Here is a 21,913-nt window from a genome sequence, read left to right on the forward strand (position 1 = left end):
GAAAACAGGACTTGGGAAATGTGGCCTCTGCACTGTGCAGGTGCTGAGCTTTGAGGTACAGTTCAAGAAGCCAAAAAATGTGGTGCAGTAAGTCCTAAGTGCCACCCTGAGAGTGCAGAGGGGTGAATCTCTCTTGGTTGTTCACCAGGGCTTGGTCAGAAACCTTTTCAGCACTTTAAAATTCCCCAACAACCTTGAACTGCCCAACTTGATGAATACCCAGGTGGAAGATTATGCAATCAGAATTGGAGGCCACCCTAGTTCAAAATGAGAACATATACACAGGGATTTAACACGCTTTAATTCACAGGTATTGACTTTATAGAACCTTCACTGACTTAGTATTCTCAAGTGTCCCCATATGGAAAAAACTGCACATGTTTGAAAGAAGAGAAAGTTATAGATGGGGTGGGGAAAAAAAAAAAAATCAGGGAATTTAAAGAAAAACAAGGAATTCCAGTGACATAGACTACCAAGAAGCTGAAAAGCACCTACCACCTGCCAGAAAGTATTTGAAGTGATACCAAATAGGAATTCAACCTCATGGACTTGTGCAATGTAGTTCAAAAGACAGAATAAACAGTGCTTTTGAAAACAGGGGTTTGGAGTTTTTTTGCAAAGAAAAGAAAACCAACAAAAACCTTGTCACAGTATCACTGGACTCAGTAACTCTTGAGAATTCCTCAGTTAGAGCTATATTCCACAATCAGCTTTTTGAGATGACACTGTTAGAAATCTTGTAAGAGTACACATCACTGCTGCAGCCCTACTTTAAAACAGAAGTTAGAATTAACAATAGATGGAATTTATTCTCAGCCTACATTGTAAAACACTGAATCCCCAACTAAATACAATTAGGAATGAAATACAGCCTCATTGTTTGAGGTTTTTTATTTTGTGTTTGGTTTTGTTTTTTTTGGTTTTTTTTAAATGAGGAAAATTCAGTGCTATTGATTTAAATATTTTGCTGAGCAACTTTTCAGTTCCTGACATTTGCTCAGTGTTCCCATGTTTGTTTGGGGTCATTCTCATAAATTAATTTGCATGAAACTCGATTTCAATGCAACTTAATTGCCTGATGAGAACTCTGCAGTTACATGGTTTGGTTTTCCAGTACTCTAAAGTGAAATAGTTTGGTCTTCAAGATGAAGTTCAAAATGGAGACATTCTGTCTCCCAGTGCTCACCCATGGCAACAGCTGTAACAGTAAGGAATAATATTCCTGGTTGGCAAAAAAAGCCTTCTGCCAATCCAGGCATACAGCACTAAATGAAGTGATTTAGTCTAGAAATCCTGTTTTTTCCTTGCATGAAAAGTTCATATTTTTAGTAACAAATACCAAATCACATGTAAGGCAGCAGGAAATGAGGCAGAGCCCTTACTAGAAAACACGGCTCTATTTGTGTTTAGCACTGGAAATACTGCCCTTCAGAAAGAAATGTGGTGATGCACAAACCAGCAGCATCATTAGGCAAAATCCAAGGAAAGCATATTATTATATAATATGCTGAGATATATATATAAAAAATATAATATAATAGCTATGTTATGTTTTTCCAGCAGGACTATCAAGTTCTGCTCATACAACAACTGAGGAAATTGCTGGAAATAGCAGCTGCCTCTCAACTAAGCCAACTTGGTACACCTCTAACTACTTGAAAGACTATTTTATTTGAGCTTAAAACACCTCTTTGAAAACGTTTTTAAAATAGCTAAAAATTGCTGTAATGTTTAAAGACACATCAGGATCAGCAAAGTTCGAATTTCTAGAAGGCCAGGAAATTCTCCCTAGGGAAGAGAAGAGGATGGTAATAATTGGGTTATCTGTCTTCTGCTGGCCAGACTGGAATGAAGACCTCCTGCCACGAGGTGCCAGGGCTCATAAACCTGTTTGAACGCTGAACATCAAAGGCTGGACTTGATGATCTTGGAGGTCTTTTCCAACCTTACTAATTCCATGAGCAGTGTCCAAAGCCTGCCCAACACACTCTGGTTTTGTGTACCGGTGATATTTTCTGCACTGGCAAAATAAGTGATCTCATAATGTAATTTCCCAGCACATCAAGACTAATTGTTAAGTTTACACTTGCCTAGATGATAGGCCTTAAAAAAAAACAAAACAAAACAAACAAAACAAAACAAAACCAAAAACCAAAACAAAACAAAAAAACCAAACCTTAAAATTCAAAGGAGGTGAAAATATTCCTGCTGTTATTTGGTAAGTCAACATAGAAAAGGTACACAGTTTCCTATGTGATGTTCAGGAGTGCCTAAGAGAATTAGGAGGGGCACTTGTGCCAGGACTTTGGAATTCTCATCACTTAGTGTGTCCTCATCACACTGACAGATTGCTGCGATCACAGTATGGCCATCTGCATGGAGCTGCAGGATCAGAAGCTTGCTAAAGCTTACTAAATCTTCTAAATGCGAGCTCAAGCTTCAAACCCAGCTTAAGGAAAGAAAATTTTGAACAAATAGTCTTGCAATTTCATCCAAACTGTAAGCATTAAACTTAGCTAGATTTTAATGGTAAAATTTATAAAAATGTTTATAAATTACATTCTGTTACTTTGAGAATTACTCTTATCCTTCCTAAATTAGTGACACTTCTAATGGCATTGTGCCAACTGGGACAGCCTCAGTAAGAAGCCACAGATACAGGGTGAAATGTGAGAAACACTGTAAACATCCCAGCTGAGTATAAAGGTAATCAGAAATCATGAGGCTCGTTGTTTTTAAATCAGATGTGCATGACAGTCAAAGTGGGCAGTAACAACATTTCTGAACAACTGAGTCACATCCAAGGGAAAGAAAAGAAAACAAACAAAAATACAAAAAGGCAATTTTCAGCACAATTGCCAGTTATCTCAGTTTGCTACATAAAAGCATAAATAGGTGATTGCATTAACTGAACCTCTGCAATGTGTTCAGAAATAATAGTTTTAAAACAACAGATGTTGGGAAGTAAAACACAACACACTGTCAGAAGAAATAGTGTATCAGATAGTTTGTCCTTGCTGTTATTTCTGCACTTTTAGTAACCAAAAATAACACAAGATAAAAAAATTGAAGCCTCACTTAAATCATTGACAAGATTTCCAAAGAATTCAGCAGCATCAAGATTTGATCCTAAGAGATTGATTAGTTATGTGGTTTCTACATAGGCAGCAGAAAACTTCACATTTTGGTTGGTTCAGGGAGCATTACATTGGGTTCTGAGCATGGCAACGCCACCTGTCATCCACCAGCCTCAAAGCACTCCTGGAAATCCTCTCAGCAGAACAGAGATGGACGCAGCCAGGCCAAAAACCAGGAGTTCCATTCAACTTGTTGGAACTGAGGCACAAAGAGGTACCAAGACTTGCACAAAGTCAGACACTCCATTGGGATTAAAGCCCAGGTGACCCGATCCCCAGGCCTGTGATGAATCAGCCTAGAAGACTGTGTTGATTTTAACACAGATTTTGACTCTTCAGGATGTTTTTTGCCTGTGCCTACCCAAGCACAGAATAGATCATGAGTACTCAAGGTACTTGTGAGGTTCTGACTCTCAAGTAGGACTTTGTTACAGTTCATGTGCTTAACAAGCTTTTGTCAGAGTAATTTTCAAAGTGCCATTGCAGACTTAAATAAAACTATGGTAAGCTTCCAGTGTTATTGTATAATCGAATTATGATATGAATAGGGAAGGTTTTTTCTCAAAAATGCACGCATAATTTTACTGAACAGTGTCCTCTTCCTAGAGCTATTCAGCAAACCAGAGGATTGATTCCATTAAAGAGTTTCAGGAAAGCCACTTAATTCAAGTCTTCTCAGTGAAGGTATAGATAAACATACCCTTACTGAAAGAGGGGAGTCGAAAATGTATAGGCAGTTAAATAAAATACAACATACAAAATAAGTTTTAATGCGTTTTCATCCAATATACAGGCATTTGTGAGTATCAGCTACTGAGCTATAGTTCATAGCAAAACACCAAAGCATTGAGATAGTTGTGCAAATTCTTTTCTTAGTTCCTTGGCGAGCAACAAAAAGAACTCAAGGATATCTACGTAATTATTTTCAAACACTTAGAGGGCAGAACCCTGGAAGGTACTTTTTGTACATGAGGAACAACAGGAACCTGATTTCATTAAGTAGCACATACAAGAGAAGCCTGCACCTACAGTTAGATTAACTCTACTGCAAGATTTATATGTATAAAACTACTTTATTCTAGTAATCAAAATTAGGCCTTTTGAGAAATCTGAGTCATCAGCCCGTAATTCTAATAAAGGTGACCGCTGTGCTGTCTTTAATTGCCAAGCAAAGATATCTGATTGGTGAGCACAGGCTTCTGTGAAAGCAGGAAAAAATCTCACAAATTATGTTTTAGAGGAGCAATGGGACAGTATGGGGCAAATAGAATGGCACAGGATCAACCCCAAAATCTTCCCCCTGACACCTGCAATACATTAGGAGAAACCTTCTCTGCCCAGAACACCAGGCAACCCTCTGTCTTGTCCTACCACAACAAACAAAACCAAAATAATCTGACATTGTTCTAGACTCATCATCCCTTCAAGGCAAAAACTCTTCTTTCCCCATCCTTGTTTTATCCTTATATGAAATTACAAATTAATCAATAATAAAATTTGTAAAAATTGTAAAAGAATTGTAAAAATAAAAAAATGATACAAGAACTGAGAATGATTTTCCATAGCAAGGACTGGATTGATTTTCTCAGTTTTTTTTAATGGGCATCGCTCAGGTAGGGGTAAGATTTTAATAGCAGAAAAGTAGGTCTAATGCAAATACTTTTAGAGAGCTCACTGGTGTCTCTGCTTGTTTAAAGCACAAGGGAGCAAAACCTCAGAAAGTTTGAATTGATGGCATTGGTTCCCTATGACTGATAAAACTCTGTGGTGTCATTTGACTCCACAACGATATTTTTCATTTGTGCAGCCACCAGATTTTATTACAGAGCCCTTTTCACTCCAGCTCCTTCCGTGCTAGGACCTCATGAGGACAGCCAGCTGGGAACTCCAGCACTATTGTAAGGCAACTTGAATAGCAAGAGATTTGCCCAGTAATAATTACAAAACCATTCTCACTGATTTCTTAACAGCAGAATTTATAACGAGAGCCTATGACATTACTGTTTTATGTGCCATATATTATCCTACAAAAGAAACAGTGATGCCTGGCTTCCAAAAAATAAACTATTTTAGGCCACCAACACAATTCAGCTCACAAAATCACTTTCAATCTTCTGGGGAGGGGGAAAAAAAAAAAAAAAAAAAAAAAAAAGAAGAAGAAAAAAAAAAAGGTAGCACTACAAAGGGAATTTAACAGCCTGCCTCCAGGCTTGTGGACAGCTCTGCTCATTGATTTGCAACCAATGATTTGGAAACTGAATGTTTACTGAGAAAAATTCTGATTATATTTTAGGCAAGCTTTTTTATCTGCTACCTTTTAATGTGGTAATTTACTCTACTGAAAAGCCAAAGGGCCAAATTCACCCCTCTGATAAGGCTTCTATTGTAGGAGCATCACTGAATGTGCACCAAAGGCATTATTCATCTGTGGAGAGATCACTGAGCAATATTGTCAAACACTTTTGAGCTGCACATCCTTGAAGAGCAGAGTAAGGAATTGTAAAGAGAATGAGAAGGAACAGAACATCAGAGATGAAGAAAATTAGATAAAGGGCCAGGAAGAAACTGTTTGATGTAAACAGAGTGACAAGTTAGATTAAGAACTCTCATTAAAGCATGCAGCATTTGCCCATAAGCAATTCAAGCAAGGAATTTGTTTACAACTCTGCCAAAACCAACAGCAGCTGCAAAAAATCATCAATATTGGGATTTTAAATAACATTAAATCTACTGTATCCAAACATTCACTAAGACTGTGTGAAGGAAATACACAGCTCGGGGCCTCTCTATTCTTTGTCACACTGAGTAAACAAGGTTATGCCCTGCTGCACACTGAATGCACGCCCAGCAGAAGTTACTAACAGGAGTCTACCACTAACTACTCCTTGGTTACTTCAGTGTGCACCTGTCTCTGAAAATACTTACTAGTACCAAGATTTTATTACTGATGGGGAAGAAAATGTAACTTCATGAGGAAAATGCATTTTCAGGTATGACTCTACGCTAAGACAAAACCTGCTTTGACTTTTCCAAGTCAGGAGGACAAAATTTAGAGATGTGCTGGAAAGCTTGTGGTAGCACCTTGCATGTGACCTTCACCAGAAAATATCCAGCAAAAATTATCCATCAGAAATTATGCAGATTTGAAATTAATCTTTGAAACTACTTCCAGAGCAGATGGTGAAGATCAAGTGAATCAAGCCCAGTACCTTGCCCAACAGTTGTGAGGAATAGGGTTTTGGCAAAGGGCATTAGGAACAAATCCTATTCTAACGGAACCAGATTTAATGAGAGTTCCTCATTCTTAGAGGATAGACCCAGGTTAACATCCCCCTCTAGTGACCTCAGTTTATTGTGGGGAGTTTTTCCCTCAGCAGCGTGTTGGCTGACAGCCCTGTACGATTCTGTTAAGATGATGGGAATTTGAGTCATCGCTTTCCTCCTGGCATGGTTACAGGTTAAAAAAAATACCTGGCTGGGAAGAACGTGCAGTGAGAGTGAAGTTACACAATGTGCTGGCAGCAAAATTGTCCCAAGAAGCTGAACTTGCAGCCTTTCCCCAGCCCCTCATTCTCACCCTTGTGCAGGAGTTCACTGCACATGAGTTTCCTTTCATGCCAGTTCCCTGGGGGGTCATGGCATGAGCCAGACCATTGTTATGATCTGGGTTAAAAATAACCCTTCCTAAACCAACTCCACCACTAAGGCCAGCAGATTGTGTATTTGCACCATGAGACACTGGGCTCCTTTGACACAGTGTTGTGCACGGACAGAGGCAGAAAACTGTGTCAGGTGCCACTTTCTCAGGCTCTAAAGTAAGCGTGTGACTGGCAAGGCACAGAATTCAAGCCTTGCAGATTCAGCCATTCCCTTGCTGCAGAGTTCTTGAAATCCACATCACACCTAAATACCGGCACTGGGAATTCCTGATTGGTTTTGCAGTAGTCCAAACAAAAAATGCTGGTGGTCACTGGAGCTAGGTTTTAAAGGCTGACATGAGGTAAGCAAAGGCCTAAGGGCCTTCCCTCTTAACTCCAAAGTGAGATGACAGATGGGGATGTGAAACTGTGGGAAACCAGCAGCTAAAAACAAAGCATCCATGTGCAACGCCAAAGTATCACCCTGCAGCTCATGACTCAGCACCTCGATCATTCAGGGAGGGAACTGATGCTCGTTTCACTCAAACAAAAGGTGTCTTTCCATTTAATCCCATTGCATGGAAAGGCTCCTTGCAAAAAGATGAAGGGAAAAAAATAAGAGCTTCCTGTTAACTTAAGATAATATTTGACATGCTGAGCCTATCAACAAAACACTGTTTAAAGCCAGCAGACTTTCTTCCCATAGATTGTTTAAAGGATTAGAGAAAATGCTGGCAATTATTTATTTTCATCTCTTATCTGAAATTCCTTTGTCTGTATACTGGGAAGGAGAGCTGAAGGCAAAGGTGAAGAGAGCATTTTTCTTTTGTTAGTTGAAATGATGCAGTCCAAATGGCACGACCTTAAGGAGAGCTTTATGGCCTGGTCCCTACAATCAAAAAGGGCTTGTCAAGTATGAGACAATCAGATTTGATCTCATTTTTTACATTGCATTATCTCTGGTTGTGGGTGTAAGAGTTTATAAGGAATAAAAAGGAGGGCCTGAATACACACAGTATAAAACACAGCTACTACTTCACTCACATTTTCACACCCTTCTGGTGAACATATAAATCCTATTACTCTGTGTGCCATTCTGGACAACGTTGCACAGAACAGGGGCAGCAAGACCATTATTTTTGAAGATGTTTTACAATGTGCTTTCGAGTTGCAGCTCCTGGCTTTTGAAATGTTCAGGAGAGAAGATAAAAATGGCTTGTTCTTTGCTTGTGTTCTGTTTTGAAATGGTATTTGTTTATATATTCCAGATAGATCAGAAAAAGGGAAATGCAAAATCTGCACTATTTTAAGCTATTCTGTGTCCTGCCAGTGTCTCATTTGTATGCAGCATACACTAGATTTGCCTAGAAGGATTTAGCTCAGTAGCTGGCACGTTTACATCAGAGAACAACATACACAGTTTCAATCGATTTCAAGCATTCTTACAATGGGAAATAAATATGAAAAGTGGTTGTTGCTCAAAGTTCAAAAAATGCGATCAACAAATTGTAAAAGCTCAAAAGGCCAGACAAATTTAATAAAATATTTCCATTTACCTTCCTCAGCTTTACACAGCCTGTTCAAAATAATAAGATTCTCTGCAGAGTGCCTTTATCCAATTGTTTATATCACTCCATACAAAATATGTGTTTGAATTACCACAGCAATACAAGGATATAAATTCCCAGCCCACAAAATGCCAAATTCAACATAAGCTATGCTTTCTTGGCATCAAGATGTTTTCCTTTTCCCTTTCTGTACTGCAAATACATTTCCATCTAAAACAAATTAAAAAGCATGTAGATGTTAAAACATAATGACAGCTTAGAATTCAAGTGACTTGTGCAACATTATTTTGTGCTTTCCACTTCTCCATTTCCTCCTACTGCAATTAAAATTCATCATGCCCTACTACATGTACAATAGCAATGCATCAAGTTCAGTCCAGTAGAGGTTATCAACCTTCAGACTCGGCTTTATACTACATGAGATCCTTGCACAATCCAAAAAAAAAAAGTGCATCTTTTTTTTTCCTCATCTTTCTCTTAACGCAGGATGACGTGAAGCTCTGATTAGTTGATGCAGGAATGCAACCTTGAGGTACGATTGCAGCCTTGGAATGATTCTTAAATGTAAAAAGAAACGTTTGGAGCGCTCATGCCCTTCCTGGATTTTAAAAAAGGACACCACTGTCATGGTGCTACTGGAGCCACGGTACAGTACATCATGGCACACATCCATAACATAACCAGGGACGTGAGAGACAACTCCTATTTACAAAAACTTGATCTCGCTTCCAGAAAAATATGACAGGGAGAAAAAAAAAAAAAAAAAAAAAAAAAAAGGAAATATAATCTCCTGAATGTCCTGAATTTTTAGAGATTCCTTTTACTTTCTCTTCAGCAACAGAGTGGTCCTCCACAACTGCATTTTTCCCTGACCTTTTTAGTATGGACCATAAGCGACACCAGCAGGAATTGGGAATCATATGGCAAACTGCTTCCTTCGAGAGGATGCTCACCCACGCCCCTTTACTCACAAGCCAGCTTGCTGTCAAAACTGGAAAGGGCAATGGAAAAGGCTTGTAGTGCACACATCGGGTAGTTGTAGTCCATGGTGAACACGTCCTCAGCCACGCGGCCAAACTGCATCACGATGTAGTCAGCTGCAGGAAAGGTCAGAAAAGGCAAAAAGCATTTACTGTCGCTTGCAGCCCTCACTAAACTATGTATCCAACACTACCCTCTGTCCCAGAGCAAGGAAATACCAACCAAACGTGCTCACTCATCAAACCTCACAGCACTTATTCATGCAAGTGGGTGTGCTGACAGCAGAGCGAGAAGCAGGGACAGCTTGAGTGATAAAGGGTTACAAGACTTGTTAGTGTCAAAAAAATGACGCATATAAAAAAATACTTTCTGCAAGAACAGAGAGAAGATGTCTTATGTATAGAAGCCTCTTATACAGATCTCAGTTAAACCTGCTCAGGTGACAACTGTGAGGGCAGAATCCCCCCCAGACTGTGCATGCAGTGCTGTTCCTTCCCCTCACATGCAGAGAGCTCTACTTACGATCGTTATCATGGATAATCTGGAAGTTCTTCACCGAGGCCTGTGTGACTCGACCATGGAAATTCAGAACATAGGACTGGGTGTCATCGTTCCAGACTGGTGTTTTGTTGTGCAGCTCAATGACACTCTCTGTATTTTTGTTCTGCCACCTTGCAAGGAGCGTCTCGTGTTCCTGCACACACCAGAGGTACACACTTCAGTTTAACATGCCCACGTGACAAAAAAAATACATTATTAGGGAACAAAAAATTCATCAATCCTGGCCCAAAGACTAAACTCTTACCCTCAAGCCTCAAAACAGCATAAATGAATGAAACTGAGAACTCTGAGGACCAAAATGCAAATGTGCATTTGAGTCCTTTCCACAGTTTGATAAATGTTAATTGTACTTTTTGTTATCAAAATACTTTATTTGTAGTGCTTTTGTGAGTCACAGTAGTAGTCACACACCCTATTGTTCTGCAATTGTTTGAATACCATTTTATTAACTTCTAGACCTTCAGAAATGCAAATAAGAAATCCCAACTCTACCTGAAAAAGAATTCATGTAATTTTTAGTGCTGGCTGCTGGTATGACTTACATTTCGTGGCCTGATGGAAACTCTTTCATGATCCATATTCATTCCTGGTATGATCACGCTCATTTTACGAGGTCCTTTAAACCCCAGGACATTTGTTTCCTAAAAATATTTAGAAAAGATTTCATCATGTTCTTTATTTTTAAAGTTAATTTCTTCAGCAGAGAAACACGGTGGCAGCCCAGGGAACTTATTTGTTAGTCAACTCAAAAAACATCTTGAAACTCCCACCTTCACTGGCACTGCCAAACATTCTAGCTTTGTCTTAGAAGCTCCAACAACAGGAAAAATGGAAATAGAGAAGTTTCCAAAAACACTCCTAACACTGGCTGCCAGCAACCTTAATATAATTTTTTTTAAAAAACCCTTTGTTAAAAAAGGATATGAATTAACCAGATTGCTTGGCTACTCCTAGATCCCAAGATAAAGTAGTTGAAATTTAAAAATCATAAGATGCAGTCACACATTTTGATGCAAGACAAAATGAAATATATGGACCAGCTCCATTTATTCCAAAGCCTGCACAAAAGCAAACGAAATGCAAGTCAGAGCATCTGATAGCAGTGCTGTGGTTTTCAAAGTTTGCTTAGAGATGACCATGGTAAAAAACCAAACACATTAGCATGAAGGCAAATTTTCTAGCTATGAAGATCTAAAGTAAAGAAATCATGTGGGAAGCAAAAAAAAAAATCCACAGAAAAAAAAGTTCTTCCATTAAACAGGATCTGATGCTTTCCTGACCAGCTTTTCACAAGAGGACTCCAGCATTGCAGTGTCCTCTCAAAACACAACCATCAATATTTAAACCAGCCTAAAGTTTTATTTTCATCTGACACCTTTTTACCTCCCACAGAAGCAACCAGGGCCAAATATTTCAGTAATTCATCATCTGCTTTTGAACCAGAAAAAGTAAAGAGCAATATTTTCCAGTAAAACCTGATTTTAGCATTAACCCAGTAAATTAAACAGCGACACCTTAAAGTCCTTCTCCTCATGTTTTGTGATAGCTTTTTTTCAGCCACATGTATTTTTTTTCCCATCTGCCAAACTGAAATGAAGGGCCTTGGAGATCTCAGGAAGAACATTCCCATTGTTCCCAGCAACAAGATGCCAAGAACCAGACACCCCTAGGCTGCAGCTGGTGTGTCTTTACCACTAGGACATCTAAAAATGATGTATTCAGCTGTCTCTGCTTTGATATTTTTAATTAAAATGCCCTGATTTTATAGAACACAAACTTATTAAAACAACTCTACTTTTGCAAGCAAAAATCCATGCATCTCAGCCCACTGGAGACATCTGAAAATACCCACCCAAAATACCCACAGCTTTGCCATCATCAGACCTTTGAAATAACTCTGCCTGTTCCAGCAAACCATCTGGAGATTCTCCACAACTCATTAAAGATTCGCATGCATGCAAGAGAAATTCTGCTGGATTGTTTTACTGCACGCTCCTGAAGCAATCCAGGCATAGTCATATATCTTCCTAACTCCGCACATTAATGGGAAGATTCTGCCTCTTTTCTGAATCATTTATGTCCCCTCCTTTGGCAGAGTAAAACATGTTATCAGTTCAGCTGGTTCTGCATCATGGGAAGATGAAAACTGATATGACTGCCAGCAGATTTTATAAGTAGAAGAGACTCAGCACAGCAGAGAACAAGTTCTAAGAAAATATTCATGTTTATGCTTATTTTCCACTAAGTACTGACAATTTTGGGCTTCCCTGCTATGCCTTACAAGCCTTTCTTCTCCTCAAGCTGCAGTTCTGCTATACATAATTAATTTAGATGCTGACTTGTTGAAGACATCGTTGAAGGTAAAATTAAATAATAGTGCTGAATCACTTCCTTCCCAACGAGCAGAGAAAAAAAAAAAAAAAAAACAAAAAAAACCCAAAAAAAACCAGGACTATATTCTTTGGGTTTACTCAGAACACTGAAATCGGTACTTCTGGCACATGACAAGAGAATGGTTACTAGTTGCACATTACCACCATCACTAATTATCACACGCTGTGCTGGCAAATGCTACCCTTTTGCTAAACCCACAGCACCAAACTGAAATTACATAAACATGGAATGTGTGAGGAAAATGGGTAGAATTACCTCACCTCCTGCCTCATTCCCTGCTTCTCTTTTATTTCCCTCCTCCACTATTTTGTGTGTGGAAATTTAAGACTACAAAGGGCATTATTAGGGGAACAGAAACAAAATTCTGATTTCACACCATTTTAACGCCACTGACAGTTTTGGTTTAACACAGGATCACAAATGTTGTTCACTGGCAGAGCCCTATTGACTCATCCAGGACACCAATTATTTTTATCAGCTCAGGACATAGCCCAGTATTGCTGCACTCTCTGTCTTAGCCCATCCTGTCAGCCTCACATTGAACTGGGCTGCAAGAACACAGAGCCTCTCCCCGGGGTTGCCTTCTGAATCTTACACACTTTCAAATAATTATGTAAGCACCTTGCTTTAGTGGCAATTAGCTGCCATGATAAAAGCAGCAAGGTGAATATCCCAGCAGCTCCCAGGAGATTCACGATTTTAAGACCCCCATTTTCTTGCAGCCACTTCCCTTGCTGGGCTTGTTTCACACAGCTGTGCCTTGTCCTTAATATTCTCTGTACCATTGGAAACTATGGAATAGTTTCCATATGAAACTATATGAAACTATGAAACCATATGAAACTGTGGAAACTACCATTCCAGGGAAGGCCCAAATCACAGAACCCACAATACCGGAGGAGCACAACGCAAGTGACAGGGACCTGAGTAGGAACACAGAGTCTTGTACTGAAACCTGGGCCACACCTCAGAGTACCAGCTGAGCTCACTGCCTGGAATCTGACACAAACTGAACTGTGAGGTACTGTGGAATCCAGCGCAGAAAGTCCCGGTGCCAAGTGACACGGCTGCACCTCACAGTCGCTCCTGGATAAATTTTGCCAACGATTCTGCAATCAGCCATTAGGTGCTGCTGCAGGTTTATTAATAAGCTGGGCTGCCAACACGAGGGGAGTAGAAGTGGTCAGCAGCACCTGAGAAAACTCTGACCTTGCCTAGCTCTGTTCCTGTTGCTTGAAACACCTCTGAAGGCGAGCTCCACAAAGAGAGCCCTCTCCACAACTTGTCCCACAGTCAGCCCCAGATGCATCACCAGTTTCTGCCTATAGAAACTAGACCTGCTGAGATCATTAAGCAGGTCACGCTCAGTGCGTTGGGTACAGCTTGATCTCCACATGGGTACTTGCTCAGATGAGCTGAGGGACAGTGAGAGGCATAGTGGCGCTTTCAAAGTATTGTTTTCATAGCTTTTGCTGCAGGGGAAATCTCAGGGCAGGAATTAAAAGACTGCCTTAGGACAAGGGTGTTTCGGCTCTGCTGTTCCTGGCACTCTCTGCTCTGGTTCTGCTGCAGCCAGGAACAATAATCTCACTTCAGCAAACCTGGCTAGTTTGAAATGAAATACAATTCCAATTTCCTTTTGTCCTCTGGCCACAGCACACCTGCAAGCCTGCTGCCTTTCTCCATTAGTACCAAAATATCAATGGAACAAGTAATTTTCTTATACAAATGTACCAGTCTCAAACTGCTGATTACAGACATATAAAAGCAGCTTATCTCAGCCCCATTCTCCAAACAGTGGCCATAGTTTGGTTCTTTCCAACACCCACATTTCTAATTACCTCGGCTGACCACAACAGCTTTTTATTTGATATTGTTCATCATGCAAGTATCGTTTGTTGTTGACCTAAGCAATGCCTGAATTTCTCAATATATAACTTTTTTTTTTAAATTGGCTTTGGTTTTCTTTTTGCATTTCCAGTTTGCACCAGATTAGTTTCCTGGCTCCAGGGAATGCCATCCTATATAAACCAGCAAAACCACCTTTATTAAACATGTATGTTCTGCTAGGCTTCTACTGAGACTTCAGTCCAAGTGACTTCAAATCCTGGAGCCTCTTTTAAAACCCTGCAAGCTGAATTTTTGGAAATTCTCAGAATTTCAAACCCAACCGGAATGGAGGGATATGTATCTGCTCATCTGTCTCTCTTCAACCATGAACCATGTGCCTGAGTAACAGCACATGTGAACACACACACACTTTGTCCACATTAAAACTGCATCCCAAGCAGCAGGAAGGGAATGTGCTGGCAGCTAATACTGCCCTCCTCCAGGACTCCCAGCACTTTGCATGGAAAGGATGGCTCTCAGCTTCCTTGTTCTGGAATCTTCCAGATGCATAGCTCCCCACAGCCTAAAGCTGACTCTTCTAGGAATGCATTCTGTGCATACATGGGGTATGTGGTGGACCTCAACCTGACAGATTTCCAGGCATCCTTGACTAGAGCTGAGCAGGAACTCTTCAGAAAAGTCATTCCTGGATATTTTTATTGGGAGCTGGTGATTTGTGAACCCAGACAACTTTCTGTAGCAGTGCACATACCAGTTTTCACTGGAAGGGTTTCTTGGGCCCAAATATTTCTGGAGAGAAGGAACGCTCTCACCAAAAAGGTTATTCATCCAGCAACCCTGAAACAACAGCAACTGTGTTTCAAGTCTTGATTGTCTGCATTGCCCCTGACACATGCTACTTACTCTCCTGTAAGAGTCTGGTTTCTCTCATTCAATCAAATTTTGGATTTTACTTGGGTTTTTTTCCTGGTAAAAAGAAGTTTTAGAGTTTTTATCCCAATCTCAGCTGCTGCAGACCTAGTTGTCAGCTACCAATAGTTTGGATCAGAGAGGCCTCCTCCAAAATGCCATAACAAACAATCACACTTTAAAGCAGTAATGCCATGTGCACAACTCTTCCCAGTTCAGGAGGTTCCCTCAGGTGGTGCCTGCAAGGCTGTGCTCCCACCGTTTCCAGAGGGTTATGCAAGAGCTCCAGCACCTTCTTCTCACCAAAGGTGAGAACTGGGCAACGCTGTTCAGGGCACAGCGTTTTTCACATCTCCTTTGCACTGAGCCTCCCGGTTTCTCCAGTGGAGATCAGCTGCCTGGTTATATCAAAGTCTGAATGCTGATTTACATAATCATAAGTGAGAAGGAAATTCAGTGTGCTGCTTCAGAAACTGAGCTGCCCTTCCTGCACGCTGTGCCTGTGAGCAGTACTTACGTAACAAATAGCAGCTAGCTCCTGACGCAGGGTACTCGCCTCCAGGCTGGATGTTGTTTTCATTGGATTTACTCCATTGTCATAAACTGTAAACTTAGTTCCCATAAGATTTGATCTACCAAAAAAAACGGAAAATCCAATCACCATTTGTCAGCAATGCTGCTCAAGTCATCTACCCTTTACTGCACTGTGGCCCCAGAGGGAAGGCGAATATTGAGTACAGAGAGTTGTTATTTCGAATCCCAGCCACATGGCAATTCCTGGATTAAAGGCCAAAATGACAAAAATGTAAAGGTACAGTACAGCAGTGTATACTAAAAGTCCCTTATCATCATGCTGGAGATTTCTGATAACATCTTGCAAACTAGGAAATTCAAGAAAGCTGTAAGGAAACATCGGGTGGGGTTGTTTTGTGTGTCTGCTTCATTTTTAAAATACACTTACTCGCTACAAAACCATCTGCTTTCTTACCTGACTACTAAACTCTGTTAGAATATAGGGAGTGGCTTTTATAAAGCCATAAGTGAGGTCAAATCCTTCCCATTGCAATGGAAAGGAGTGCAAAACACAAAGCAGGCACAGATGATCTGAACACCCACCCAGAGGCTTCGCAGAGGGATCAACAGCGGACTGGTTGTACAACGTGGAGACAGGCAGAAAAGGAACATGTGGTCCTGAAAAAATTCCACTACCTGTAAGTAACTAATTTGGATCTTAAGGAACAGGCAAAACCAAAGGGATTTTCGGACTGTGTAACAGCACATTCCAAAGTATTTATATCAATAAAGGCTAGACACAATGTACTCACGCACTTCTGAAAATCCCATTAAGATAAGTTGTGCTGGTACACCCTTGAGAATCTGGCCTTTGAGCACTTAAGAGTCCTGCTGACTTTTAATAAAACGTGATCCTGTAAGTACTTGAGATATTTTTGAAAACATGCCTTGGATACTGGTGATCTTTAAGACCATAATCACATGATGTAGTCAAGCCTCTAACTAAGAAAACATAGTGGATTACAGACTTCTTAATATCGAATAAACTTTACATTATATAAAGAAAATTCCTGGACTTATCACTGTTTACCTCAGTTTTCCAATAAAACTCTCTCCACCCCGAGACAGGTCAGTTGGGTCTATAGAGATGAGGTAATTAGAGGTTTTACTCTTCTTTCGTTTTCTTCCAGCCAACAGAAACACCTAAGCAATGCAAAAAAACCCAACATATTGTAGAATGCTAAAGGGGTCAGCACACACCACTTCCTGCTTTGATATAAGGAAACCATAAGCAATCCTTCTGTCTTCAAGCATCACTAGCAAAGTAACAGCAGATCTCCTGGGATTTAGCAAAACCAGGGAAAAATAATCTGGTAAGGGAAAATGACTTCTCAACCACTCATTCCATTATTTATGGTTTAAATAATTAAATCTGATCTATTTTCTTAAATGTTTCATTCTAACTTGCTCTGGCTCTTCCAGCTAAATTGAAAATAGATGCTTTTCAGGCCACAGAATGCAGAGAGCCCCAACTGCTGACAGTCACATTAAGGTGCCATGCATGGATTATTTAAGGCCAAAGATGGGACATATGAAGAAAGGCGGTGGAAGAAAGTAATACTGCTGTTTGGCTTTGGGAAGACTGTAGGGTAGTCTAGCAAAAGCAAAAATGTATTCAAAATATAAAATTACATTTCATTTGTAAGACTCCTTCAGATTTTAATTTATTTTTTTTTAAATATTCAGATGCAACGGGTATGCCATTCAAGTTATGTTATGACCTTTTTACCATGCTCCCTTTCCAAGTGGAGGTAATAAGTAGGGTACATCCCTCGGTCCATTCCCTTCTTGTCTCTTGTGATCCTGCATTTGACAGTGACCCCCTGTGGGGCAGGTCTGACAGCAAACTCCTCCAGGTCATCCACATCTATGAGAGGCTCATTTGTGGAAGGACTGGGGGCTGAGGCCGCTTCCTAAAACAATAAGCAAAATTCAGGTTTTTTAGCTTCCATTTGCAACAAGGTTATAAGCACAAAGGAATGGCATTTGATAGAAGTTGCACTTTAAAAAAGTCAAACCAAGGGCCATATTGTCTTGCTGGTACTCTGTGTACAGACCCACCTGGTGGAGCAGAACAAGGTGGCTGCACAGACAGAACGCTGTACAGGAGTTACAGAGCAAACCCTGCCTCACACCGTCCTATCTCACCACACTCCTTCTGTCAGAAAGGCCATGCTCAAGGACAGCATCGGCCTCCGATGAAAGGAAGAAATGGGATAGAGAGCAGGAGCTTAAGCTACAGAAAGATCTAAGAAAGGTGAGAAGTCAGTGCAGTACATAAAGGAGCAGGGCACCATCAACTGGTTTGGCAACAGCTTGTGATTTTGAATATTTGAATCAGCCAAAGTCTTGCTTTATGTTAAGATGGTAGCAGAGAGAACAGGGTGGGAAAACGCCCAGAAAAAGTCAATGGAAACAAAAGATCCTTCTGAGCACCTGCAAGAGGTAGAAAGGTAAATATTTACTGTTTCCCTTCCTCTTCATTCAAGTTCAGACAATATTTGCCATTCTTTTCTCCAAGTCGTTATTTTCATTGCTTGCTCTTGCGAAGCCTGAGAGCTATCACAGTAAATCACCTTGGAGATACTCTAGTGCATATTAGAAACAGAACAAGAAAGCCAGGCCTGCCCTGGGTGCACCCTAAAATCATGCAGCTCATGGCAGCTTACACACCCCTTCTTCAGCACTCTCCCCTCACCTTATTGGATTTCTTGCTTGTAGCAGAACCAGGCCGAGTGTTACTGTTTAACTGTGAAGAACTGGAGCTGTCTTCATCCTCCTCATCTTCTTCCTCATCAAAATTCATGCTGCTTGAAATGCCTGAGGAGAAAACAGCACATTTACATGAAACAGTGATAGATTAAAGCTGCCCATACTTGCTGTAAAACACCACTTTTCAGGCTGCTGCACCCTTAGGTGAGTGAGGGGGTGTGTGAGAGTGGTTCATTGTGTGAGGCAGAGCATGAATACATGGGTCAGACAGCAGCTCTCCTAAACATTCAAGTAAAAGTGAAAGGAAACATCATGGTTGCTATTCCACAGAGAGGATCAAGATACTCAGTGCTACAGGAGCAAATATCAGGTTAGGAACTAAATTCAGATCATCTTCATCCAATCAAGTACTTCAAACACAACACAAAATCGTAAAGCTGAAATTGGAGCTGAGAGGACAACTTAGCACAGCCACTTGGAAACCCTCACAATTAAAACTGTGTGCCTTTTACTGCACACTTTTAGCTGTGTGATCTGCTGAAGAGCACATCTTAGAGCAAGAAGAAACATTCACATCAAGGAATTGTTCTCCTGCATCTTCATTTCATATAAAGAAGAGTATGAGCCCAGGCCAATGGAACTGCCTTACAGTACTTGAAAATTTGACTTTACAGGAATTCAAAACCTCAGACATTTCAAAGAGAAACACAACTTCGAACATCAAATAGGTCTTAGCAGCAAACAGCATCAATGGTGGGACATTTGCCAGGCCTAGTTTTTCAAAGAGTATCATGCAGATGAAGCCACCCCATATCCAAGTTCAAGCTCTCTAAATTCCATATATTACAGGCTATATTCTATCCTCTTAAAAAACAAAACAAAACAAAACAAAACAAAACAAACAAACATACAAAAAAACCCCAAAACACCACATCACTTGGTCCAGAATTCCCGTTATGGGTAAGTCCAGTGTACAATAAATGGAATGCAGATTTCCAGAGCCAAGCAGCATGGGCATAATTAACTTTTTCCTTCTGTACTCACCAGGAACATGATCCAGGGCGACAAGGCTGGATTGGGAGGTGGAAGAGGACCAGGATGTATTTGCATGGGGATCTGGGAAAGGAAAAAATCCAAGGGTTTGATTCTGCAAACCCTTAATTGAGTGAACAAGCGTAACCTGGCGAGAGGACTCCACACAAGTCTTATGGGATGGGGCCACAATGCTGCTTCTTGGATTCACAATTTCTGCACTGCACAATCAAATTCACCTTCTACCTGCTTATACCTGCTGTGATCTTCACTTTCAGTACCCTGAATAAAATGAAAAAACCCTGGATCACAGAGCTGAAGCTTCAGCAAACATCATTCACAATGAGCAGTTGCGCCACCAACACTTCTGTGTGTGATGTGCACTGCATGGTGGGGTTTGGGCCCACTTTTGAATTCTAACAAAATAAAAACCCTCAAACCTGATTGACATAAGTGATACACACAGATTCTACACAATATTGAGTCAGTAATATTGAAAGAAGTATTCAGATGGCCTAAATTCTACTTCAGTCCCTGCGTCCTCATCATCAAAAGATGAAATCAGGCTCTCTAAACTGTTTTCCTGGGAGCTCCAGGGATATGCATAAAGACTTTATTGTAGTTTAGTCTTCTGGATTATGAACTTGGTCTGTAACAAGCAGACACTAAATTAAACTGATGTACAGAAGTATAGACAGAAGATACAGACTCAGTACTGGTTTTCTTCAGTTCAAATTTTGGAACAGAAGAAGAAAAAGACAGCAAAAAAGGCATTAAAATACTTTTTGTTTTTATTGCTGCTTCTAATACTTTCAGTGCATATCCCTTTAAAATATCTAGATGCACACTGGATAGTGAAACACCACCACAGTAGTAAGAGTGAGGGTATAAAAGTGAACCAGGAGCATAAGCAATGCTTGCACTGCATTCAGCTGCCCTGTGAAAGCTCTCATTATCCACTTCTTCAGCTCCCCCAGTGCTGACATACACCACAGAGCACGACAGCAAAACCTTTCAACAGGACCTGGTTATGCAAGGGAGGCCTGAGTTCACAGGTCAACAGATATTTTCAAAGCCTGTAGAATTCATTCATTATTAATCACACACTCATTAATCACGAGTATTATTTCTTAATAAGGACAACAGTGTTCTAGGCTCTATGCATGGGTAACAGAGACAGTCCATCTCCTCAGCTGGCAGCTGCACAATAAAGCCATAATTCATATCCACAGACAGAACCGGTTTATTTCCACACCTGTGCTCACTATTTCACCACCAATACTTTAGTGGTGAAAATCCTGTGCCAGCCTTAGAAAAGTCTGTACTCACGACCTGAGGGGAAAAATGCTTCAGGAAGCTTCTGTTCTGGAATCCAGAAATGAAATTGATCCCTTCCCTAAATCTCAAAACTTCAGGTGGCAAAGAAGAACTAAAACCCAATTGCTCATTCCATGCCCTTTACAGAGACATATTGGAAACTGATAAGTGTGAGGACTACATGTTACTTATTCAGTGTTAAAACTTCTGGAAGTCTGACTCTGTCCTAGTGACTCATTTGCCAGGGAGGAACTCTACAGATTAACACTTTGGAAATCAAAAGGACGAGTATTTCCTACAGGAGGAAAATTATTCTAGCATGGCAATTTCCAACAGATGGAGAAATCAAATAAAGCATTTGGCATTTTCTTGCAAGTGGCATATTCTTTTCACACTCGGTAGCCTATAACCTCTTGTCTTGTTACAGAACTTGACTCACTGGGAAAGGAGAGACACGTGCTAAGAGAAGTTTCTCTCCACCAGGTTAGTGCCAAAGAGCAGAACAGGCATGAACTAGGGCTGTGGAAATCCAATGGGATTCAGCTTTTTCCATGAGATCAGTTCGCATTTCACAGAATCATAAGAATAAGCTGAGTTGGAAAGGACCCTTCAGAATCATGGAGTCCAACTCCCGGCCCTGCACAGGACACCCCAAGAGTGACACCCTGTGTCCCAGAGCACCTCCTGAACTCTGTTTGGCTTGGTGCTGTGAGTGCTGCCCTGAGGAGCCAGTTCCAGCACCCAACCACTCTCTGGGTGAAGAACCTTTTTCTAAAATCCAACCCAAACCTCCTCTGACTCAGCTTCAGGCCATTCCCTCAGGTGCTGTCACTGATCACCCCAGAGAAGAGATTGGTGCCTGCACCTCCTCTTCCCCTCATGAGGATGTTGAAGACCACAATGAGCTCTCTCTTCAGTCTCCTCTTCTCCAGGTTGAACATATCACATGCCCTCAGGCATTCCTCATACAGTTTCCCCTTCAGACCATTCACCATCCTCGTGGTCTCCTTTGGACACTCTCTAACAGTTTAATATCTTTTCTACACTGTGGCACCCAAAACTGCACACAATATTCAAGGTGAAGCTTCCCCAGTAAGTAAAAAAGTATCACATGAATGGTGGGATACTCAAAACTTCTTCCAAACAAGCAGTAAATCACACACACATAGTAAAAATCCTTTACAGACATGCTGCTGGCATTGTTTTAATACCTGTCTTTGTGTCTCACCCAGCATAGCTC

The 21,913-nt window shown here is 40.7% G+C and overlaps 1 protein-coding gene across 10 annotated transcripts in view; it reads right to left on the minus strand.

Moving 5' to 3' along the window:
• Nucleotides 1-3,891: 3,891 nt before the first annotated feature.
• TUB (TUB bipartite transcription factor) overlaps nt 3,892-21,913 on the minus strand; it is a 139,010-nt gene continuing 120,988 nt past the window's right edge. For 7 of the 10 annotated variants that reach the window (XM_066187587.1, XM_066187580.1, XM_066187586.1 and 4 more), the window contains 8 exons: nt 19,369-19,440; nt 18,311-18,432; nt 17,334-17,525; nt 16,643-16,755; nt 15,557-15,671; nt 10,428-10,526; nt 9,847-10,018; nt 3,892-9,440 (listed from right to left, as the gene is read on the minus strand). In XM_066187587.1, coding sequence (XP_066043684.1) covers nt 9,307-9,440; nt 9,847-10,018; nt 10,428-10,526; nt 15,557-15,671; nt 16,643-16,755; nt 17,334-17,525; nt 18,311-18,432; nt 19,369-19,440 — 1,019 coding nt within the window. In that variant the 3' untranslated portion in view covers nt 3,892-9,306. The remainder of the gene's footprint in view (nt 9,441-9,846; nt 10,019-10,427; nt 10,527-15,556; nt 15,672-16,642; nt 16,756-17,333; nt 17,526-18,310; nt 18,433-19,368; nt 19,441-21,913) is intronic. The other 3 variants (XM_066187588.1, XM_066187585.1, XM_066187584.1) reach the window with 1 other exon arrangement.

This window comes from Chamaea fasciata, unplaced genomic scaffold (assembly GCF_029207755.1).
Source record: "Chamaea fasciata isolate MVZ Bird 193981 ecotype frontalis unplaced genomic scaffold, bChaFas1.0.hap1 SCAF_7, whole genome shotgun sequence".
In the NCBI taxonomy this organism is placed as follows: domain Eukaryota; kingdom Metazoa; phylum Chordata; class Aves; order Passeriformes; family Sylviidae; genus Chamaea; species Chamaea fasciata.